This window comes from Oncorhynchus masou, chromosome 2 (assembly GCF_036934945.1).
Source record: "Oncorhynchus masou masou isolate Uvic2021 chromosome 2, UVic_Omas_1.1, whole genome shotgun sequence".
In the NCBI taxonomy this organism is placed as follows: domain Eukaryota; kingdom Metazoa; phylum Chordata; class Actinopteri; order Salmoniformes; family Salmonidae; genus Oncorhynchus; species Oncorhynchus masou.
Genome location: NC_088213.1, coordinates 40,837,370 through 40,862,449, shown reverse-complemented (window position 1 = coordinate 40,862,449; position 25,080 = coordinate 40,837,370). Strand labels below are relative to the sequence as shown.

General features: G+C 42.8%; 3 protein-coding genes across 4 annotated transcripts; 1 reads left to right on the top strand and 2 right to left on the bottom strand.

The window, feature by feature from the left end:
* Positions 1 to 647: 647 nt before the first annotated feature.
* LOC135504918 (dnaJ homolog subfamily A member 2) lies at positions 648 to 5,740 on the top strand. Its single transcript, XM_064923856.1, has 9 exons — positions 648 to 779; positions 1,956 to 2,015; positions 2,184 to 2,410; positions 2,561 to 2,641; positions 2,817 to 2,950; positions 3,259 to 3,455; positions 4,174 to 4,318; positions 4,437 to 4,564; positions 4,936 to 5,740. The coding sequence occupies exons 1-9, from the start codon at positions 702 to 704 to the stop codon at positions 5,119 to 5,121; spliced, it is 1,236 nt and encodes a 411-aa protein (XP_064779928.1). The 5' UTR covers positions 648 to 701; the 3' UTR covers positions 5,122 to 5,740.
* Positions 5,741 to 7,702: 1,962 nt separating this feature from the next.
* Positions 7,703 to 10,559, bottom strand: cdca9 (cell division cycle associated 9). Its single transcript, XM_064986245.1, has 10 exons — positions 10,451 to 10,559; positions 10,240 to 10,371; positions 10,101 to 10,141; positions 9,945 to 9,993; positions 9,814 to 9,872; positions 8,592 to 8,644; positions 8,360 to 8,446; positions 8,088 to 8,178; positions 7,924 to 8,010; positions 7,703 to 7,840 (listed from the first exon to the last, which is right to left on the bottom strand). The coding sequence occupies exons 1-10, from the start codon at positions 10,557 to 10,559 to the stop codon at positions 7,781 to 7,783; spliced, it is 768 nt and encodes a 255-aa protein (XP_064842317.1). The 3' UTR covers positions 7,703 to 7,780.
* A 331-nt stretch (positions 10,560 to 10,890) lies between these two features.
* On the bottom strand, positions 10,891 to 24,271 carry LOC135504905 (alanine aminotransferase 2-like). Of its 2 annotated transcripts, none has more exons than XM_064923835.1 (11): positions 23,687 to 24,271; positions 21,238 to 21,327; positions 20,018 to 20,126; positions 19,462 to 19,595; positions 19,004 to 19,247; positions 17,000 to 17,079; positions 16,655 to 16,791; positions 15,976 to 16,150; positions 15,711 to 15,866; positions 15,380 to 15,492; positions 10,891 to 14,868 (listed from the first exon to the last, which is right to left on the bottom strand). In XM_064923835.1, the coding sequence occupies exons 1-11, from the start codon at positions 24,005 to 24,007 to the stop codon at positions 14,757 to 14,759; spliced, it is 1,671 nt and encodes a 556-aa protein (XP_064779907.1). In that variant the 5' UTR covers positions 24,008 to 24,271; the 3' UTR covers positions 10,891 to 14,756. The 2 variants fall into 2 exon arrangements, with proteins under 2 accessions (XP_064779907.1, XP_064779915.1); XM_064923843.1 differs by lacking the exon at positions 23,687 to 24,271 and adding an exon at positions 23,180 to 23,280.
* Positions 24,272 to 25,080: the final 809 nt, after the last annotated feature.

Here is a 25,080-nt window from a genome sequence, read left to right as displayed (position 1 = left end):
ATAGACCCAATGATATGATTCTGTAGGCCTTGATGTAAAGATATGGTGGACGGTGTCAACCAAGAGAGGACAAATGACTCCAAAAGCACATACAGAAATATACAGACTGAGCAAATACTGTGTGTCTATAAGTGCATGTGCAAGCTTGAATGTGTGTGGTTGTGATTTTGTCAAAGTTTCATCTTAGAGACATACCACAAGAGGTCTCTTCACAGTCCCCAAGTCCAGAAGGCGCACAGTACTAAATAGAGCCATGACTACATGGAACTCTATTCAACATCAAGTAACTCATGCAAACAGTAAAATTAGATTTTAAAAAACAGATAAATGCATGCATATATACACACACACATGGATTTTGTACTGTATCTATGTGGTTGTGGTGGAGTAGGGGCCTGAGGGCACACAGTCTGTGAATGTATTGTAATGTTTTTAAAATGGTATAAACTGTCTTAATTTTTCTGGATCCCAGGAAGAGTAGCTGCTGCCTTGTAAAATACCTGAATCAATTACTAATGTATAATAGAGAGGAGAAAATATATGAGGTGAAAAGAAGGAAGTCACCCTATAATTGAGATGCACCTCTTTTTTTCTTACGCCAGGAGAAAGGTTAAAGTTGACGCAACGTGTGACGTTTTCAACCGGCTCTTCTTCTTTCTCTTCTCGCTTCCCGTGCAGAAGGTCCGATCTCCAGCTTCATCATGGCGAACGTTGTCGATACTAAATTATATGACATACTAGGGGTGTCCCCCACTGCCACTGAAAATGAGTTGAAAAAGGTAACGTTGACTGTAGCTCCCGATTTATCGAGTTAAATTTAATCTAGGTGCTGTGGAGTTTGAATTGTTCGTAGAAACAGGAAATAGGTTATTCTGGCTAAAAGCTAGTCTGGCCTAGAAACGGTAATGTTAGCTAGTTTGACTAGCTCTGTTTCTTGCTAACAAACGTTATCGTCAATCAGCAAATACTTGTTAAATGTGTGTCCTGTACTACAATTTATCTGCCTTAATGTTTTAGCTAACTACCTCTCTTTGGCGCAAAGTCTTTTTAGATGTTTGTACTTTGCGCTTACGTTAGCTTTCAGTTTCAACAATGATTGCATCTCGTAAAACGAACGCCGGCTTCGAGTATATATTTAGCATGCGGTTGGTAGCTGTCTTTTAGTTTAGAGTCCGCCTAATACGCACTGTATTGTTAAATATTAAACATTTTACTGTATCAACTCATTTTGATAGCACTGGATTAGCAGTTTTGTTTACGTTTTTCCCGACCTGTGGTTGCTAACTAAGACAATGACTAGCTAGTAGCTAGCTAACTCTCATGCGTGTGTCTGCTTATAACAGATAAAAGACGCGACCGAGTCGCCTCATACCAGGTTGCTATAGATAAGTTACTATATCAAGGTTACCCCAGTTTGATCTTTTAACGTTTAACTAACTCTTCGCTAACGTAGTGTGTGCCACCAAACGAGTTAGCTGGCTAGTTGCGTTATTTAGCCGGCTAACCTACGACGTTAACTCACGTGTTTACAGATTCATTCACAGTAATGGCATTTTGGGGCCAAATCTCCAAGGTCGGACATTTTGGGTTGGTTTTGTTGGGGGAAAATTTGATTCATAGCTGGTTAATAGTTGTGAAAAACATTTTAACTGTTTAGCCAGTAGTTTACTTTAGTCATTGTGAGAAGGTGGCTAGCTAACCCGTCAACGTGCATATAGTAGTTAGCTATCTTCCGCATTTATTTTAAGTTCAATTTACTAGCTAGCTAATTTAGGCCAGCTAACTAACCTTACCGTAAAAAGCAACGTCAGATTCCTGTCAATATTTAATTGATGGCCACTACGGGGATTACGTAAAAAGTGGAAATGGTTATACAACTCATTGACTAACGTTAGCAAGCATAAATAGTCGAAACCAGTGCCTTGTTGTATTCATGTACTTGCCTTTTCTTTCAGTCATACCGGAAGCTAGCAAAGGAATATCACCCCGATAAAAACCCAAATGCTGGCGACAAGGTATTGAAATGGCTTGAATTACATTTTTGGGGAAAGGGATACGATGTGGTCTAATGTGAGCAAAGGGTTAAATCGTTCCTTAAACTAATGAGTAGATGCAAAACGAATGTTAACAAATATCTGTAAATGTCATAACACTTACTGTACACCGGTCTCCTTCAAAAACAGTTCAAGGAGATCAGCTTTGCATATGAAGTGTTGACTAATCCAGAGAAGAAGGAGCTTTATGATCGCTATGGGGAGCAGGGACTGCGAGAAGGAGGTGGTGGTGGTGGGGGAATGGATGACATATTTTCACACATCTTCGGTGGTGGACTCTTTGGCTTCATGGGCGGACAGGGGCGCAGCCGAAATGGTGGTAGACGAAGAGGAGAGGACATGGTTCACCCACTCAAGTAAGCTTAGTCTATTTATTGGTGGTGTCACAGATCTCTTTAGTGATAATTAAATATTTTTTATATTATGATTCATTGTCTGGCTGTTTAAGTGACCTGTGGTTTCTATGACCTTGCTGCGCTCTCCAATTATGCGCATTGGTTTTTTAGAGTTTCACTGGAAGACCTGTACAATGGAAAAACAACTAAACTGCAGCTGAGCAAGAATGTTCTTTGTGGCACTTGTAATGGGTAAGTGTTTCCACTTTCATCCTTTTGTATCTGCAACAATTTTCCCTCAATTACTTCTCTAGCCCACATGAAGCAGTGTTGAAATCTTGCTGTTTTTGCTTGTCAATTGTTGCATCATACGTGTTGATCATGTAGGTTTGTTGGTGTGTTAGACTAAAAGTTAACTTCTCAACAGCCAGGGTGGAAAGACTGGCGCAGTTCAGAAGTGTGTGGCCTGCAGGGGGCGTGGTATGCGCATCATGATCAGACAGCTGGCTCCTGGGATGGTCCAACAGATGCAGTCTGTTTGTACTGATTGTAATGGGGAAGGTAAGTAACATTACAGTTTAGAAACCCTATAATTGTAGTACCCAGATACGCATCATTTTATTTATCTATATTTCTTTTATAATAAATAAATAAACTTTCGACTAAGCAATTCGGTTAAGGACAAAGTCTTATTTACAATGACGGCTTACTGGGGAACAGTGGGTTAACTGCCTTGTTCAGGGGCAGAATGACAGATATTTTTCCCCTCTTGTCAGCTCGGGGATTTGATCCAGAAACCTGCTGCCCAAGGTAGCCTAGTGGTTAGCAAAAAGGCTTTGACTCCTAAACTTCTATTGTTATACCCACAGGTGAGGTCATCAACGAGAAAGACCGCTGTAAAAAGTGCGAGGGCAAGAAGGTTAGCAAGGAGGTGAAAATCCTGGAGGTCCATGTCGACAAAGGCATGAAGCATGGGCAGAAGATCACCTTTGGAGGAGAAGCTGACCAGGCGCCTGGGGTAGAGCCAGGAGACATTGTCCTCGTCCTGCAAGAGAAAGAGCACGAGGTAGAGATTAACTGCTGTGCTCTGGACACCATGGTCCCCACACCTTAAGGCTGGCCCTTGTTAACTAAGGGCAATATTACAATGTGGAAACATATTAGTGAAGCTGCAACATTGATGTGTAAACTTGTTATTACTCAGCTATTATGTCTCGCATGTCTATGAGGAGTATAGTATAGGTGGCGAATGTTGAATAGTAGCTGGTTGAACAAAAGCGTACAGCTGGCTGAGTTGGGTCCTCCAGCACTCTTGACTGGGATCCTTTGGGAGCAGATTGTAGTGACAGCACGATGCTGCTAGGCCAATGAGAACACATTGTAATCCAGTTTCCAGTACTGTCCCCCCACCCTCTGAGCCCCCTGCATGTTTGGCATAACTTGGTATTAATTATAGTCATGAGTGGCACGTAGTTCCTGATCTTGTAGTCCTAGCATTTCCACTCGATTGTCACCTCCAGACTCACTCACCCACTCACTCCTCTGAAGATGGGAGAACAGACGCGTGTTAATGGCACAAGCCTCATGTGGAGAACAGACCAGTACAGTACCCTGACAGGATGTGTTTGCGCCGCTTCCTGGGGGGGGGCTGCTGCTATCTTATGTTAATTATTTATGTGCCAGCGGTATCGGTTAGTTGCATTTCTATCAAGTGTTATTTTAAATTGGCCTATAACCATGTCTCTTACTATATTGACACTCTGCCTGTTTTCTCATGCCAACAGACATACAAAAGAGCGGCCCATGACCTGCACATGACCCATAAGATTGGCCTTGTCGAAGCACTTTGTGGATTCCAGTTTACGTTGAAACACTTAGACGGCAGACAGATTGTAGTCAAGTATGCTGCTGGCAAAGTCATTGAGCCAGGTAAGAATTTGATCTTTTTACTTGTTTTACATGTGGAAGATGATACAACCGCATGTGAATCTTAATCCGTGCTGTATGTGAAAGCAATGTTTCTTTTAATACAATGTTTATTTTACAGGCTCTGTCCGAGTTGTTCGAGGGGAAGGGATGCCACAGTACCGTAATCCGTTTGAAAAGGGGGACCTATATATTAAATTTGATGTGCAGTTCCCAGAAAACAACTGGATCAGCCCCGATAAACTCAATGTAAGTCATGGACTATGAAAAGACGTGTCCATTTCTGTCACAAGCTTGAATATTATGGTACTGTTTGTTCTATTATGGGATTGAATGACACAATTTGATCATTCTTAACAGATTAGGATTTTGACCCAGACCATACTAGTTATGTTTAGCGGCTCTTTGTTATATATAATTTTTTTTTAAACAGCCCTTGTTATGTGAATCTGCTACTTCAGCTTTTAAATACCATTACTAATGACATTGGTATTTAAGAGCTAAGGTACCCCACAAGTGTCGATTTAAGGGTTTTGTAACGATAGCTGCATGCTGAATAGGGGGCTTTGCTAACTAGACATAGTTTTTCTAATTTTCTGTGACCCTCTGTCAACCCCTAGGAGCTGGAGGACTTGCTGCCAACACGTGCCGAGGCTCCCATCGTGTCTGGGGACGCGGAGGAGGTGGACCTGCAGGACTACGACGTCAGCCAGGGCTCGTCTGGAGGACGACGTGAGGCCTACAACGACAGCTCAGATGACGAGGGAGGCCACCACGGCCCTGGAGTGCAATGTGCCCACCAGTAGCATCTGGCGCAGGGGAGAATGTATGTGTTGCACCCGCCCAATCTTCTATCCCGATCACGCATCCCTCACTCTCCTTGTGGCAACACCAGATAAGATGGGAAAAGGTCATTTCTCCTATGATTGGTGTGTAACTTGCATTTTTTCATAGTATTTACAATAATTTAATTTAAACTAACCATAAAATGCCGTTTTGGCCTCAGCCTCTGGACTGTGAGGTGTGAGTTAGGGGAGGAAGATCCTGAAAGGACACAAACATCGCATTTTTAGGTTTGTATGTATCTGTGCTTGATTTTTACCACTTGATTTCTTTTTGTAGGTTTTTACTTTTGTTTTCCTTTCTATATATTAAATTCAAACATAAGACAACATTGTGTATAATATGAAAGTGATTGTCGGTGAGCTTTATCAGCTGCGCTTATACAGTGGTGATACAAATGGAAAACACCTATTTCTGTCCTCAACCCTGGTGCATGTTAAGACCGCATTGGTTCCTGCACTGATTAAACATCCAACCTATTGAGCGAAGCTGGGGAAAAATACTATTTAAAAGCAGCATAACTTCTGTGAAACAAGGTTTATTAAGTTGTTAAATAAACGTTCTTCAAATCTCAAACAGCAATACTGGATGTCTGATTCTGTCTTGTCCTTGTCTGGGAAATTGTCATCAGTCAGGAAAATTACATTTTAGTTACCGCCTCAGTCCTTTGTCATTAATGCATCATAGAATGATAGAGGCCTCTAGTGGCCAAAAGGATGTTTTAGCATGGGCAGCACCATTGAGGGTTTCCACCATGCTTCCTGAGTTATACCCTCAATGGCATTGTCCATGCTGTCAGAGACAAGTCATCTATGGTAGGTATGTTCTAGCCCTCCCCCACACACAGCTGCCACTGTTGCTTACCAAACAGCCATTTGTGCTGCATAAGTCTAAACATGCTCCAGCTCTGGTCATAGCTAGGCTCATGCAAAATACATTATGCAGGTGCAAAATACATTTCCCCAGGTGCAAAATACATTTCCCCAGGTGCTCTATCTAGCACACCCTCCAGCATGGGGGATGCAACAGAGGATGACACCCAACATGGAGGTGCTAACCAGTGTTGTGGACCCATTCAGTCAACTAAAGATGGGTCAGGAGTCGTTCCGAGGCTCTCACACGGAGTCTGAAGGAAGCTTTGCCTCAATACGCACGATCCTGCGTGTGGCCTTAGCTTGATGACCCTCAAGCCACAGCAGCTACACGGTTGTGTGCCACCTTCGGCGTTTCAGAGATGCTGGGCTGACCTGTGGCAAGGACACTGCCATGAGCAACGTAAAACATGGCCTACGACACCGCGTCCCGCATCGGGAACTCGTTAGCGCTGGATCTCTGCAAGTGTTTGCTTTCATGACCAGAGAGCTAGACTCATCCCTGTTGTGGCTCGCCCGATAACTAGACGGATGCTGAGAAAGCTCCCAGTGGTCCCCAGACTGCGCTTCAGCCCTGCTGAGCGGGCCATCGAACGTAGATTGACCTTCGGCTACTCGCGTGAACCTTGCCACACTCACTCGGCCCAGCCCAAGACAGCGATGCTGTCGGGCGATTTACCCAGCAGCACCTGACCTACTGGACATCTCATCTGGGGAAGGGCACGATCAGAAGTTAGACGCTTTAGTCCAGTTCTGGATCTAATATTCTCCCCCTTTCACATGTCAACGTTCTCTAGATTTTAGCCGCAAGGGAATGGTTACCGGAAAAGGTGTTTTCTGCAGTTCGCCTTCCAGTGCCAGGCATAAGTGCGATATTACCCTTCGGTCTCTCCCTGGATCCTCACAAGATGCGTGACCGCAGCCCTGAGCCTACAAGGATTAAGAGCCTTGCTTTGAGTGCACAGCGCTGACAGCCACGTCACCAGACAATGTCACTTTTTAATGGCATGTATAATAGTGCGTGAACAGCATTCTACTGAAACAATTTCAGTTGAATGCATTGAAGGAACAAACATTCAGACCACTGATGGGCATGCTTGAGGAGGCCTCTGCGGTGACACCGTTAGGACTGAGGCAACTACTAGGGCCCTAAACATCCCCTGGGCATTGATGCCTACTGTATGCCCCCCCTTCCATGTTAAGCATATCGAGCTTGCAACATCAGATCAAGTTAGTTTCTCTAGTAACCCAAAACTGTCTGGTTCTATTAGATTTCTCCCCTGCGTACACAATCTAATTGATTTTCATAGTGGGACTGCTTCAGCTTTATATTAGCCAGTCAAATTGTATTAGCATTTGTCCTGTTAGGGTCGGAAAATTAGTGGTCAGTTAACCATTATCACCCAGCAGATGTTACCATAGTGAAATTCAGGGACAATAAGCTTGGCTGTATGTATCTGTAAGTAGTGCTAGACTGATGAGTGCCACAATACCTTATAGAAAATTACCGGAGAGGAATAGGAGCTCAAGCAGAACATTTTAGGTGACCTCTTGCCCAAGTCAAGCACTGCTTGCAAGATCATTCAGTTTGGCCATTATCAATACAAAACATTCAATAGGATGCGCACAACCAACTTCGTGGGGATAAATATTGCTCACCAGCCAGTAAAGACTAATATACAAATCTTTATTTATAGTAAGTAAAACATGCTTTGGTGGCATTAGTGGATCAATATTAGCTGTGTTGATATCATTGCACACTCAGCGGCTGATTCGCTTTGACTTTGTTGACAAGGTAGTCCATCAGTTTCTAATTGAGAAAGATCAGTGAGAATTAAATTTCAGGTGATAAATGATTCATTTCAAGATTAAATGAACAGAATACATTTTTACCATCAACTTCTGCATCTGGAGGACAGCCATGTCATCCAGTAACCCGATGTCGACATCTTCAACAGTATCATCCGAGAGGCACAATGTCTTGGGAGAAAATGAGTGCCTGGTTTAGACTGCTCGACCTAACTTAAAAGCCCAACAACCTCAATATGAAATGTTACCTCTCCATGTGATGTAGAGATCATTACATGTGGAGACAATCCAGTCAGGGAGCAATACAGGTAGTTGTCACTGGCTGAGCGCAAAACAGATCTAGAAACATGGAGAATTTAGGACAGAATTAGTTTTAACTCAAGCATCCCTTAAAAAGATTAGTTTGTAAACTGCATTCGACAACTGGTGTTTTGGACCCAGTAATTGCAGAAAAACTGCAGTTATACTACACTGACTGCAATCTTTTTTCCATTAGGGATTTACATAAGTGAAGACAAACCTGGGTTTCGTTCCAGTCAATGGAGACTGATCACTGATTTTGGCAAGACGAGTTTTGGTTCTCTTTGTGTTTGTGGGTGTGGCACACCTGCAAGAACAAATGAGCAGAATCAACCAGAAGACGTTTCAGCGAACACGACTGAATTAGTTCAAATCGGGTGTCTGAGTGGTGGACTGGAACAACTAGCAACCATCAGTTGCTCGCCAGGAATTATTAATATATAGGGAGTTACCGTAGGCTTCCAGTGCTTGAGCTGTTGGCAAGTGACCTGGCTTTCTTGGAAACCTTTAGAACCAAAATACACAATTTAGTCAATTTTCTAAGTGGAAATGCCCAGTTTGTTACCTTTTCACATAGCCTAAAGACACGCAAATAAAGTCGAGCTAAACTATACCTAGCTCTGCTTAACGCCGTGAACGATCCGAGACAAGGCAGAAAGGGCTTTCTACACCCTCAAACGGAACATAAAATTACCATCCCAATTAGAATCGGGCAGAAATAATATTTCAATCAGTTAGAACCAATTGCCCGTCATAGCTGTGAGATCTGGGATCCGCTCACCAACAAATTCACAAAATGCGGCACACCAAATGGAGAGTCCGCATGCAGAATTCTGCAAAAACAACACGTGTACAAACGTAAGACACCAAATAACACATTCCGAATTAGGTGGCTAATTATCAAAATACAGAAAAGCGCAGTTAAATTCTACAACTACCTCAAAGGAAGTAACAAACCTTCCATAAAGCCATCACCGACAGTGATTGACCTGAAGAGTCCTTTAAGCATGCTGGTCCAGGGGCTCTGTTCACAAAACAGAGCCCCAAGACCGCTTCAGCCACACAAATGAGAAAACTAAATATTTACTTAACATTGGAAATACTAACAAAAATACAGCACAAACTAGAATGCTAGTTGGAACTAAACACAGTGGTAGAATACCAGGCCACTGACTGACCCAAACTTAAGGAAAGCTTTGACCATGTATCGACTCAGTGAGCAGTCTTGCTATTGTGAGGCCGCCATAGCCTGTCTTCTCTTGAGAGCCAGGTTTGCTTATGTGCACACAACATGTGGAAACTGAGCTGCACTTCCTAACCTCCCAAATATGACCATATAGACATTTCCCTCATTACACAGTCCCTCAAATAACTCAAACCAATCAAGTTCTGATAAACTCCCATAGCTATTGGGTGAAATACTAGCGTGCCATCACAGCAGCAAGATGTGTGACCGGTTGCCACAAGAAAAGGTCAACCAGTGAACACAGCATTGTAAATACAACCCATGTTTATTTTCACATCATTATAACACTACATAGCCATGACATTTGAAATGTATTCCTTTGAAACGTGAGTAATGTTTACTGCATCTTTAATTGTTTATCCATTTCGTGCTTTTGAAATGTAAAACATGTTTCCCATGCCAATAAAGCCCTTCGAATTGCTAGCTACCTTTGATGGTTCTGTTGTAGCCTTCCTTTTATGAGCCGATGCGCCTTCACTCACTTTCACTAGAGAAATAAGAAAAATGTATAATTAACGACAAGTTCATATCCTTTTTAACTAAAGAAATTAACCATTACCTTTACTAAGCTTCCTAGTGAGAGGCTGGTGAATCTCGGGTGATTCGGTCTGGAAATAAAATTTAAAAAATTAGCTGCTCACATTTCCACAGTACACCACAAGGAAGCAGCATTAACCCATTTACAGCCGGTCTGATAATCCATGTTTAGGCCTACCTTTATGGCGATGGTGACTTCGCCTGCAGAAATGTCATCCGCTAGGAAAGGACGGGGGGGAAACAACTGAAATAAAAAGTCACCACGCATGCATGCATTCATTCCAATAAATATTGAAAATACAATTGGAAAATCACACCATTAATTAAATCTATTATCACTGTTTTTTGAAGCGCAGGTGGCATTTTCATCAATTCCACTTTAAAAACCCGATCGACTGTTGCAAGAGTCTGCTCCAATTTAGCCTCCATCTCATTTATACGGTCCTGTGCTGTAAAGGGGCAACATAGTGAATTCAGTTATTTTGAGGAAAACGGACGGTAGGGATGGGCCTACTATGAAATTAGTACCTTCTTTCTCAAACTGTTGAATAAAAAGCACTCCTTGCTTTTGGCGTATCTCCTTGCTAATTTGCCCATCTGACTGATTGCTGACTTTCCTTATCCTTCTTGGTGCCATGGTTTCATCAGTGTGCCTATTTCCCCCCTGCTGCCACATCTCCTGAACACTGATTTATAACCTTAAGGACATCAGGTGCTCCTGACTAGTCAATTAACCCTAGAATCCACCTGAGGCCACTAATAACTCAACTCACCAACCATTAGTGCTGGGCTAGGAAAAAACTGTGCACCCTTGTCCTGTGGAGCAATCTAATATACATTTAAAATATAGCCAAGTTTAAGATCTATCAACAGTTCAGCACTCAGTACTGGAAAGCTGGTGTTCTCTTCGGTGGAAGTGAGACATGCAGGCATTCAATGACTGGTGGAGAGTGAATTGTCCTCCTGTATTAGATGGTAGACTGTTTATTGTTGAACTGTGTCATTGTAGTTTCTGATGTTTGGGTAAATGGCAAAACATTAGATTCAGTAGTTTCCCCAAGTACAATCATTAAATGAAATTCATATCGCATGATACATCTTCAGAGACCATTTATGCGTTTACACAGGCAGCCCAATTCTGATCTTTTTTTCCCACTAATTGGTCTTTTGACTAATCACATCTCTTTTTACAGATAAAAATATCAGTATTGGGCTGCCTGTGTAAATGCATCCTTAGTTTCAGACAAATTATTTTTAATCATCTCTCAAAATGGATCTCAAAAGTATTTATTGTACAAAACAGAAATAAAAAATGAAAATCTGGAATTCTGAAAAAAATTATGTATATCCAAACCAAGGAAAAACAGGGGTTAACAGCCTTATTTCAGTTAGAAACGACAGTTGAAGTCGGAAGTTTAAATACACTTAGGTAGGAGTCATTAAAACTTGTTTTTCAACCACTCCACACATTTCTTGTTAACAAACTATAGTTTTGGCAAGTCAGTTAGGACATCTACGTCGTGCATGACACAAGTAATTTTTCCAACAATTGTTTACAGATTATTTCACTTATTCACTGTACCACAATTCCAGTGGGTCAGAAATTACATACACCAAATTGATTGTGTCTTTAAACAGCTTGGAAAATTCCAGAAAACTATGTCATGGCTTTGAAGCTTCTGATAGGCTAATTGACCTCATTTGAGTGAATTGGAGGTGTACCTGTAGATGTATTTCAAGGCCTACCTTCAAACTCATTGCCTCTTTGCTTGACATCATGGGAAAATCTAAAGAAATCAGCCAAGACCTCAGAAACAAAAATTGTAGACCTCCACAAGTCTGGTTCATCCTTGGGAGTAATTTCCAAATGCCTGAAGGTACCACGTTCATCTGTACAAACAATAGTACACAAGTATAAACACCATGGGACCACGCAGCTGTCATACCGCTCCAGAAGGAGACGCGTTCAGTCTCCTTGAGATGAACGTACTTCGGTGCGAAAAGTGCAAATCAAGCCGAACAACAGCAAAGGACCATTTGAAGATGCTGGAGGAAAACCGGTACAGAAGTATCTATAGCCACAGTAAAACGAGTCCTATATCGACATAACCTTAAAGGCTGCTCAGCAAGGTAGAAACCACTGCTCCAAAACCGCCATTAAAAAGCCAGACTACGGTTTGCAACTGCACATGGGGACAAAGATCGTACTTTTTGGGGAAATGTCCTCTGGTCCGATGAAACTTAAAATAGAACTGCTTGGCCATAATACCCATTGTTATGTTTAGAGGAAAAAGGGGGAGGTTTGCAAGCTGAAGAACACCATCCCAACCGAGAAGCGGTTGGCAGCATCATATTGTGGGGGTGCTTTGCTGCAGGAGGAACTGGTGCACTTCCTTATGATGCCTTCTATTTTGTGGAAGAAAATTATGTGGATATATTGAAGCAACATCTCAAGACATCAGTCAGGAAGTTAAAGCATGGTTGCAAATGGGTCTTCCAAATGGACAATGACCCCAAGCATACTTCCAAAGTTGTGGCAAAATGGCTTAAGGACAACAAAGTAAAGGTATTGGAGTGGCCAACACAAAGCCCTGACCTCAATCCTATAGAAAATGTGTGGGCAGAACTGAAAAAGTGTGTGCGAGCAAGGAGGCCTACAAACCTGACTCCGTTACACCAGCTCTGTCAGGAGGAATGGGCTAAAATGAACCATTTAAAGGCAATGCATACAAATTGAGTGCATGTAAACTTCTGACCCACTGGGAATGCGATGAAAGAAATCATTCCCTCTACTATTACTGACATTTCACATTCTTAAAATAAAGTGGTGATCCTAACTGACCTAAGACAGGGAATTTTTACTAGGATTAAAAATGTCAGGAATTGTGAAACTAAGTTTAAATGTATTTGGCTAAGGTATGTAAACTTCCGACTTCAAATGATATTTAAAGCACATTGATGTTGAACCCAAAACCTTTTCCAGTTGCAGTTAACTTTCAGCTCATGAAGAATGATGAATACAAACCAGGCAAACAAATGAAAACAAACATTTAGCAGAAATTGTGCATTAAAAAAAATCCATAAAATTTGAATTTGCTGACATTCTCAAAAGCCACTCAATGTAAATTATAGCTTGTCACCATTGAAGGCACCTCATTGCTGTCAAATGGTTAAAAACAATTAATGAGGTCAGTCGAGTTTCATACATTGAATGGCTGCCAAGGTCATTCAGCATTAAATTGCATACAAAAATAGAAATGAGATGTTTTGGTGTCGGAATAAAAGTTGCCCGAATTCATTGGTTTAACTGAAGCTTTTAGACAGCCTTATGTGGGTCACTGCGCTCATCTCCCACCTACAAAAAATGAAATTGTAGTGTTTCACTTCACAATGACATTTCCTGCAGTTTGCAGAAAGATAGATACGGGCAAAAGGTTTCCCACAAACATTTTACAAACAAAAAAACAAAGTGCATTCAACCCACCATCTGAGATGTAACCGTACTCCCTTTCTCAGTTGTGATACAAATGTGAATGACAGCCATAAAGCCACCGTCAGTAAAAAGTGTAAACAATCTATGCAATAAATCACCTAATATGGGGACAAGGCCGATATACAGAATTCCCAGAACCTACATTTCCCTTGGTTTGACCTTAACTCTTCAATTAGTAGCACACACAACAACTGCATTTCCTTCCAACTAGGCACCCGAGAGTACAGACATTCACCACCCCCCCCAAAAAAAAAACCTATCCAAGTGCAACAGACACCTCAGATCAGTGTCACGCACTGTGTGGCTAAACATGTGCCCAACAGGAAGCTACGCAGGCTCAAAGCTGTATGACTTGGACTGATAGGATATTATGTTAGAAATGGGTTTTGGACAAGAGCTGATGTAGCAGCACTCATTGTCCCGGAGTCCATGACCTACATAAACAACCCCTGTTCCATTTGGCACACTGAAAAAGGTACAGCTGGTTCTAAGATAATATTTGCACTTACAGTGCCCCATTGCGTCGAGCTCTCACGCAAAATGCCTCTTAAGGAGACAGAAAAGACTCAAGACGGATAGAAAATACAAAACAGTGTAAACTTCTCGGGCACAAAAACAAGTAAATGGAGTGCTAGAGAAAATGTCATCAGAACATTGTGTCCCATTTCCCAGTGTGTCCTCCATAATAGAGCACCTTTGAGTACATCACAAAGTACATTGCTTTAGTGTTAAAGGGGCAATCGGTTGTAGTTACAATAAAACGTCCTCACTGCCAATTTCAATACAAATCTGAGGGATGGGATTGGAGAATTGTAACCAAATTCATAGCCAGAGCTATGGCTGCAAGGACTGATCATCCATGATATCAACATTACAGTTTTAACCATGTTAAGGCTACATAGTGTTTGTTTACATTTACGAAGCTTATATTTTGGGTTCTGATCGGGTACGACAGCTTATGAGGCATGCCCAAGTTGTATTCTTCAAGAATCAAATGGGTACATCGATTTACAATTTCATTTATAAGTCCTAAAATGTTTGTGGCAACTGCAGATTTCCCCTTTAACATCTCTGTACAGACAGCATCGTTTCTCCCCCACACTTTTACCTCGTCTGACAAAGGCACAATGTCTCTAAAAACACAAGTACTGTTCCTAAAATCAGATAAAACGTCAAGCAATCATAGGTTACACTCGTAGAGTTAAAAAAAAAGGGGTTACTTTCTTTACATCAGCGTTAGTCGATACCTCCGTAAACGCTGCTTTTGTTACGCGTGTTAAACGTTCTCAAACTGGGACTCTGAACTGTTCTAGTGAGTCCCGAGTGTCATCCTCTGGACTCTCATCTCTTTGGTTCCTCCAGTGACGCGTACTCCTTCAGAAACTTGATGTGGAAATCCCGGAGCTTCTCCAGGAGCACCTTCAGCTTCTCTGTCGTGGGCAGAATGGTCATTCTAGGGGGAAATCATATGTAAAAACAATTTAGCAGGTCTTCTCGGTTATGCAGAAGTAAAAAATCTTGCGAATGTTGCTACACGTAAATCTGTCCATGAGAGATTCCTTAGAAGGCAAAAGACAGACAGACAGATTTCAATGCAAACACAGCATCTGTAAGATATAAAAATAGAGCTGGAATGAATGGAGGCCAGCTATTCAGTTAGCTCCTCTCCGGCTAGAGTAATATTTGCAATTTCCAGCTCAGTTAAATCTTTTTAGTTTACTTATGCAAGCGAGATGTCACTGCTGACCAATTTGAGCCTGGAAGATGTGGCACTGTAATGGTTAGGTTACAATACTTCAATGTAACTCACTTGCTACTGTCACAATTTGATTTGAATACAACTGGTATATCAGGACAAACAAAACACTGTCGTCACAGACAATCTTCATGAAAGGCTTCTCTAAATTCTTATGTCTCTATAAATGTATAATGGTCAGCAATGTTTCTGCCAGTTGAACAGTTACCTGAAGTGATAGGTCCCTTCCCTCTGGCCAAAGCCACTGCCTGGAACAAGGCAGATGCCAGTCTCCTCAAGCAATCTCAGACAGTACATCATGTCAGGAGACATTCCCAGGGACTGCAGAAAAGAGACACAGTCTACAAACCTGTTTTTCTAGTTTCGGGTATAGAGGCATACAATTATATACCGATGCCAATTTGTGGTCAGCTGCACAGTACCTACACCACGGACGTTTTATGAGTTAGCTGAGAAGTGACAAATTCACTAATGGACAAATGGGAGTAGAGTGGAATCACATTTCAGCAGGTTTCTCAATGGGTGTCGGGGGAACAGACCTTGGCCTCCTCCACAGCTTGTGGGGGGATGAAGATGCGTGGGAAGGCGTACATGGCTCCCTGCACAGGGTTACATTTGATCCCAGGCACTGTGTTGAGGGTCTGCTCGGTCACCTGGGCCTTCTCAGCCAGAGCTCCAAGCACAGCGCTCTTCTCCTGAAAGACAACACAGAGGTCAGACATGGGTCTTGGATGACAATCGAAACTGAACACTAACAAATTAAACCTAGAGCAATGCCTGCCCCCCGAACATTGAGTGACAGACCTTGTGGAACTGGAGGTAGGAGGGTTCGTGTGGCAGAGGAGGGTTGACGATGACATCCATGGCAGCCTGTCCAGAGACAGGGGGACACAGCCTCACAGAGAGCAACTTCACCAGCTGGGCCTTGACATCCAGGTCGAGGTTGAGAACCTCCATATATCCCCCTCTGAACCCACACCTGCAGGGGAGGAGGACCGAGGAGAGGGGAGCGTTAGTGTTGGGGACACAGTCACACGCAATAGAACCAAAACGGGACTTTATCCTAGATCAAAACCATGGCAAGGACAATCTGATGAGCCAGTCAGTCTGCATACAAAAGGCGTCGTCTCTCTGTGGGCCTGGTAGTCAGCGTTGTGATTTTAGCCAACACGTCTGACATTTACACAAGCACGACAACGCAAAATCAGAGGAGTTGGCTAAAGCAGAGGGCGGATCTGTCGCGCAAAGGCAACACGGCTAACATTTTATAGTGTTCTTGCAGATCAAACACATGAGACTGAGGGGGGCTATAAGAGCTGGACAGCCGGTTACAGATACACAGGAAAGTGTAATGTACGTCAGTGACTACTTATGGGGGTCAGACAGAGAATTCAGAGGGAGCACAGACAACGTGTGGTGTTTTAAGGGTACTTTGAGGGAAATAGTGACCCCGTGCGAGGGGCACGTGGATGTGAATACTCACTCTCCCGAGTATCCTTTGGAGGTGGAGTGAAATGAGGCCAGCTCGACAGTGTTGAAGTACTCTGGGCCCATCTCGTAGAGCACCTTCTTAAAGGAGTGGAACTGAAGTTCTGGGGAGTACACGTTGTCCTGATACACCTGGACACACACACACACACACACACACACACACACACACACACACACACACACACACACAGACACACACACACACACACACACACACACACACACACACAAGGATTACATCAACGGAGAATTGATACTTCTCATAGGACTGGAAAAGTCGAGAAATAGTCAGTGTCCATTCAGTTCAGTTCAATACACTATGGTAGCAAATAATTACCTCATCGGACATAACAAACAGATTCTCCTCGTATGCAAAGTGGAGGACGTCCTCGATGCACTTCCTACTCTGCACTTGACCTGAATATTGACGGAGAGAAGGGAGAGAGGGAGGGAGAGCGGTCACAAGTGCTGGAATTGAGAACATGAGCAACTCTACATGTGCCTTCCATCTGTACAGGGGATACCATGATTACAAAAGACAGAATGTACTGTACTATGGAGGCCGCTGGAAACCAGAGGACCACAGTATCGCCTCACGGACGGTTACTAGCCTGGCGGACACGATTCAGGTGGTACACAGCGAGGGAGAACTGTGACACACTGGTGTGGACAGGAGCCCGTTGTTAGTGCAGTATTCACACAGACGTTGGCTTGGGCTTTGATTGTGTGGCTGTTAATGTGACTGTTTGAGTGAAAAGGGGGAGAACCAATCAGAAAAAAAAACAAAAAAAACACAGCCTCCTTCATTATCAACACATCTTGCCTACAACAGTGGAGCCTTTCCAGACTCTGAAGTCAGGAAGACTTAGGTGTCAGGCAGACTATTAAGTTACAGCTTTGCCGAGTTATGTTACAGCTATGTAAGAGGGAGTCAGATTCCTTTACCCTAATGTCAGCTGGTGAAGACCGATCCGGTTTCCTATGCAGGCTATAAACACCCATCAGCTACCCTACATGACACAGCAGAGTAGAGGGGGTCCCACATATAATATCTTACACAACATGACATCATGACCCTTGGCCTAGTTGCTTGTTTCAATGGTTGTACAGTATCAACATAGCTCCCTCTTAAAAGATAATCATCATGTTTACTGGCCTTATGGGACATGGGTAACATATAGATGTGAGATGCTCATGCTTGGACATGTTGGATACTGGTCTTGGAGGTGGTGGATACTGGTCTTGGAGGTGGTGGATACTGGTCTTGGAGGTGGTGGATACTGGTCTTGGATGTGTGTGATACTGGTATTAAATGTGTGTGTGATACTGGTCTTGGATGTGGTGGATACTGGTCTTGGATGTGGTGGATACTGGTCTTGGATGTGGTGGATACTGGTCTTGGATGTGGTGGATACTGGTATTAGATGTGTGTGTGATACTGGTCTTGGAGGTGGTGGATACTGGTCTTGGATGTGGTGGATACTGGTCTTGGATGTGGTGGATACTGGTCTTGGATGTGGTGGATACTGGTCTTGGATGTGGTGGATACTGGTCTTGGATGTGTGTGATATTGGTATTAAATGTGTGTGTGATACTGGTCTTGGATGTGGTGGATACTGGTCTTGGATGTGGTGGATACTGGTCTTGGATGTGGTGGATACTGGTCTTGGATGTGGTGGATACTGGTCTTGGATGTGGTGGATACTGGTCTTGGATGTGGTGGATACTGGTCTTGGATGTGGTGGATACTGGTCTTGGATGTGTGTGTGATACTGGTATTAAATGTGTGTGTGATACTGGTATTAAATGTGTGGTGGATACTGGTCTTGGATGTGGTGGATACTGGTCTTGGATGTGGTGGATACTGGTCTTGGATGTGTGTGTGATACTGGTATTAGATGTGTGTGTGATACTGGTATTAGATGTGTGTGTGATACTGGTATTAGATGTGTGTGTGATACTGGTATTAGATGTGTGTGTGATACTGGTATTAGATGTGTGTGTGATACTGGTATTAGATGTGTGTGTGATACTGGTATTAGATGTGTGTGTGATACTGGTATTAGATGTGTGTGTGATACTGGTATTAGATTAGTGTGTGTGATACTGGTATGATACTGGTATTAGATGTGTGTGTGATACTGGTATTAGATGTGTGTGTGATACTGGTATTAGATGTGTGTGTGATACTGGTATTAGATGTGTGTGTGATACTGGTATTAGATGTGTGTGTGATACTGGTATTAGATGTGTGTGTGATACTGGTATTAGATGTGTTGAACACTAGACAGCCCCTTTACATAAAGAGCCTAATCTCATTGTTCTGGCTGGTGAGACCCACCGGTAGGGTTGCCTGGATTAATGATGCAGATGACTCTGGGGTGACAGTGCTCCTTGGCAGCCTGGTAGGCTCTGTGGAGCTCGTTGATATCCAGGGCCCAGCAGTTGTCCTCGTCCAGGTAGTAGTTGATCTGAACGGCCTCCAACTCAGAGATGGCTGCAGAGTACAGGGGGTACTGAGGGATGGGGATCATCACACCACTCCTGGACCGGCCCTGGCCTGACACCAGCATTTTCAAGATGCTCTATGGTCAGATGAGAATATCGTTTCACAACATCAACAACTAGTAGGAAAGCATCCAGAATTAAAACAATATTGGTTATAAGAGAAATAACTCACTGTCAAAAACATAAAAATACCTAATAAATCCAATGAACTTTCAGTGACTGCTCAGATTAAACAAATACCAACCAACACTCTTTTGTTTGTAAGAGGATTATTGAGAACTAAAGACGTACCACGATGCCATCACTGGCTCCGGTGGTTAGGTAAATATTGTCCCAGTCGGCAGGCACGCCCTTATCCCGTTGCTCTATGTAGACCGCAACGTCCTGCCGAATACAGTCCACTCCCTGGCTGGCACTGTACGACCCTGGAGTTGAAACACACACAATATGGTATCAACTCTGGATTGTATTGTCATGTTCTGTTTCAGGAAATAAATGAGAGCTTAGATAACTTCAACTTGTATACACTTTCTAGCTCCACCGTACAATGCAGTTTCAAATAAACTATTAGCCATATCTTGCAGCAAAAGGTATGCCACACAAATAATGTTTCAAAAGCATATTGTTGTAACCAAAACACTGCTAGGTTCTGCATTTCTCAGGCCACAGCATCATTAGAACTTAACCTAGCATCCTGTTATTTGTCAGTGTGACAATTCTGAACCCATCAACAGTGCACAGAAGGCCAAAGCTCCCACCTGGGTCAGCATTTAAAGCTATATTATTAGGCTATATTTCAACACAGGAATGTGAGTGCAGCGCAGTCAGACAGGCATACTGTACACACCCAAGCTCTGTCCCCCGCAGCCCTGTAGAATGCGACGGGCACGTTGTTTGGCATCCTCTGGGAAACTAGGGCTGTTCAACAGCTCTGGGAATGAGCAGAGAGCCACCACCTGAACATACAGACAGGAGGTGTTCCATGTTAACTTCAACCCCATCAAGACACACAGACATCTTACCTTCACAATTTAATTGACATATTATGTAAATAGCATTATATAAGCATCCCACCCAGGTGAGCCAGCAGGAGAAAAAAAATACTTTTTTTTTTTTTTTTTTACTCTTAATGTTGGTAAGGGGCTCCTAAGTAAGAATTTCATGGTAAGGTTATATTCGGCGCATGTGACAAATAAAAATGTATTTGACTAATTCTGTTGGACCAAACCTCAAATGCAAATAGCAAGTTGAATCCGCTTGTCAGAAAGGAAGGAATGATCGCTCATCTTTGTTGTTGTGAGTGGCAGGGTGAGGGGCTTGGTATGTGTGTGTGTATATGGTAAGGTGCACAGCTTACAAGTCATTGCACACAGCACATAAGGAGCAAATGAGACGAGACCAAAAAGACAACATGAGAATAAGCAGACATAAACGCTCATAAATGTTTTGGGAAATAAATAGATTGAGATATAGGCATTTGGAAGATAACACAAAAACATAAATTCAAATGAATTCAATATCACCCTGCCCTAGGTGATTGTTATAACCATGTGGAGCACAAGACTGGACATAATTTTGACCCATCTCTGGAATGTGCACTTTCACTAGGAGAGACCAGATCACCCCACACTCTGCCCATGCCCAGTTAGTCAATCCAATACACATTTGCTGGGTGAAATACAACAGCAAGTCGTTTTTTGAGGCATTTCTTCTAAAATACCAGATAGAGATAACACATTTTATGCTGCTGTTAAGAGATTACTGTATTATTAAGTATTAATAAAGGTGATCCCGTTTCCAACCTCTCCATGAGCCGAGGACATTCCTCTAATGTTTCAGAGTGCAAATAGTAGCCTAAACAAACGATGTGTCGATGTGCAGCCTCATCGGCCAAACTGATTCCCAGCCAAGGATGACTGATTTAGTAACTGGGAATAAACAGATAGCCGTCCTGCCAGAATACTATTTGAAGTCTATTTCACCTTGTTGTGGTTATGGTGGTAGGACAGGTGATATAAATATGACTTCGCAAGACCACACTTTTCCTGACACATCCCTGCCACTCACCTGACGGAGAAACGTGATTGGCTTCTGCCCCATGGCATGTGAATCTCCAATGTTGGCTTTGATGACCTCAGTGAAGGGATGTTTCTGACCCTGGAGGGAAGAAAGGTACCATTTAGATACATGTTGAGAGAAAATTTGAATTTTGTAAATATCCCTGCACATATGAAGAACTATACTGAACAAAAATATAAAATGCAACAATTTCAAAGATTTTGCTGAGTTACAGGTCATATAAGGAAATCAGAAAATTGAAATAATTTCATGATGTCCTAATCTATGGATTACACATGACTGGGCAGGTGCGCAGCCAAGTCGACACACTGGGGAGCCAGGCCCAGCCAATCAGCCCCGTGGCTGATCTCATGGCTGGCATGGTTACACGTGGTATGCGGTTGAGGCTGGTTTGACGTACTGACAAATGCTCTAAAATTATGTTGGAAAGGGGGATACCTAGTCAGTTGTACAACAATGCTTTCAACTGAAATGTGTCTCCCGCATTTAACCCAACCCCTCTGAATCAGAGAGGTGTGGGGGGCTGCCTTAATCGACATCCAGGTCTTGGCGCCCGGGGAACAGTAGGTTAACTGCCTTGCTCAGGGGCAGAACGACAGATTTTTACCTTGTCAGCTCAGGGATTTGATCTAACAACCTTTCGGTTACTGGCCCAACGCTCTAACCAGTAGGCAGAGGCGGCTTATGGTAGAAAAATAAACATTAAGTTCTCTGGCAACAGCTCTGGTGGACATTCCTGCAGTCAGCATGCCAAATGCATGCTCCCTCAAAACTTGAGACATCTGTGGCTTTGTGTTGTGTGGTAAAACTGCAAATTTTTAGAATGGCCTTATTGTACCCAGCACAGGGTGCACCTGTGTAATGGTCGTGCTGTTTAAATCAGCTTCTTGTCAGGTGGATGGATTATCTTGACAATGGATTAAATGCTCACTAACAGGGATGTAAACAAATTTGTGATTAATTGACACCATCCATTACATGATGTATTAGCCTAACCCAAGTGCTGTAGGCCTACCATTTCATGTTAATGTCCTTGTGGTGGCCCAACATCTAAATCATATTTTGGACAAGAGTATGCAGGGGACATGACAAAGCGACCAACCCTAGTGTGGTCTTGTATCTGTGAGGGTGGTACGAGGATCACGTGCTCCTACCAACCCCAAGGAAGGCACCTGTTTCAGGGCTATTATTAGTTGAACTGCCAGTGCCCGAGGCACACATCAATCAACTTATCCAACGTGACAAAGAAACAAGTGAGTGTAAGACTAAAGTGAAAGAAGAGTAGTGTGAATACATATTTGAAGGTGACCTTTGTTCAAGTGGAGTGTGGGCTATAGGTCAGTCACAGCATTAGTCTGAATGAATGAATTCCGGTACACTGATCTTGTCGTTCATAGAATTACATGTAAATAAAATGATTTCTGTGCTGTTGCTCATCTCCATCATGATAGTAAACTTGCCTCGACTTCCCCACACAACAGTCTGGATCACAAGTTCTGCCCTGATATTAATTTAAAGGCATCGCTAAACAGCACAATGTGTACATGAGTAGCAGTTGAGCCACTGATTGAATGGTTTGTTACCAGTATCTTTGGTTGAGCTTTCACTAGCTAAACTCATCATTGCCTGGGAATAAGATTTTGCCTTCTGGGTTTCTTCAGTGTTTGATTGCGTTTTTTAAAAACATTTTTTTAAATTTAAGTACTTGCAGAGTTGAGCTATATTTGGTGCAGGTGCATGGTAACAATTGAATAGCATGAGAGAAAATAGAAGCCACGCCCGCTGCTCATTCTAGTATCACTGTACTTTATTGGTCTTTATGTATCGGCCTCAAGGCCTTCGTCAGAGCTTTTTGTGTTGTTGTTGAGTGTTTGATCCTGGAACTGGTCCTCCCAGGTCAAAAATGTTGAATATAATTAAATATGTTTACCCTACTGGTTGTCTGCGTGGTTGGTTCTTTTGCGAGTATGAGTTTCAGCCAATACATCCACAGGAACGTATTATTAGACCAACTGTTCAAAGCACTTGAGTTGCGTTCAGAATTATATCACCTGGAGCAGCCGTAAAACCATGTAAATATGCGCACTCTACATGTTCGGCAAGGCATGTGAACTGGTTCCTTATCGCACACCTGACGTTTCAACGGAATGGAATGCATCGCGACTGGAGGATGATGCAACATTGTATCAGCACAAGATAAACTAGCTACCAAGCTAACGTTACTTGCCCGTTTCCCCAACTGTCATACGCTATTTTAGTTGATAGTATAAAGCATGAGAGCACATATCCATGACTAGCTAGCTAGCTAATATGCTGAGGAGGATGTGCCAACGTAAATAGCTAGTTGCCGGTAAATGCTGGTTAGCATGAGCTCGTAAGCTCACCCATTGACCCCCCCCCCCCTCTGTAGCTAAAGTGGTGGGCAATGTGTTTTCACCTGCTGCAAGCCTCTCTCGATGTCCCCAGCCTTCGTGACAATGGGTCCTCTCACAGCGTACTCCACCGCTTTCACCTGCGGATTGAGGGTGTCCATGGTCAGAGTCTTTTCTCGCATCTTGCCGTTCTCTCTCAAAATCACGGTTGCCTCAGCTGTACTGAATCGCTTCAGTCCATACTGTTCAACCGGTCCTTGTGTTTTGAGTCGTATGGACTGCAATAAACATGCAGTCTCCCGAGCCTTTGTCCGCACAAGGGCTGGAGACTGGTCAAAAACACCAGCAATCAATGATCTATTTGCAAAGTGTTGAAGTCGATGCATGATGTTGAAGTCGATGCAGCAGGTTAGTTTGAACCACGACGAGGGAAATTAATGCTAGCTGTACATGAAGAACGGCAATATGAGGAAGAGGCGATGCGAGAGGGATAACTGGGCACGAAATCTATCTTCTCCAGCAGGTGTCGATGTTTCGTTTCCCCCCCCCTTGCGAGGAGTTTTAGTATAAAGGTCAAAGAGAGTGTCGAATTTGGTCTACAAAAAAATGGAATTGCTTAATTGCTACGTGAGGCTTATTTAATCTAACATTTGTTTCGTAATTGTTAGGTTGTTAGGGGTGTACTGAGATAAGTAGGACACGTGACATCCTGGCAAAAACAAACGCTGTTCTTCGGACATGTATCTTCCTTCTCATTGGCTAGAATGGCCCCACCTGATCTTACCTCCTGACTGCTATCCATTTTTTAAGACATGTATTTCAATTGTTAGAGTAATATCTCCCAAACGGGTTACGTTTCTTCTGCAACGTTCAGAAAGTTTGAATTTTCCCCGGTTAGGCTGAATTGCCCACACCTTCAATTCTGGAGTGCTAGGACTGGACAGCCACTGCAAAACTGACTTTAAATGAAGTGAGGACTGCCTGTCAATATGATACCAAGTCTGTGTCATGTCAAAATGTGAATATATGTCAAAAAGTATTTGAGTTGGCTTTGTTTTTTTAAAATTTGGAGTTTGCACTTTTGGGAGCATTCCATTGTTGCCAATTGTACCAAGAACACTAAATCAAATTAAGCTAAAGTATTTCTAAGTGTTAGACATGTATTTTGACCCCCTGTGTTTGTTTGATACATTGCTAAATGTTATTAAAATAATTAATATTTTGTTTGATTCTGACCATACACACTTCTTTCTAAAATAAAACGAAGCCCACTCATTCACTTGGCAACTCACTTAATCAATCCAACCAAACTACACTCAGCACATGGGATGGGAGGTTAGCTGATTGCACAAAAAGCAGATAGTGCCATCTATTGGACACATGGTTGCACTGTGTACTTAACTGTCCAAATAACCTCGGGCCATATTCAATCAAATCCAGTTACCGGTATGGGGATTCA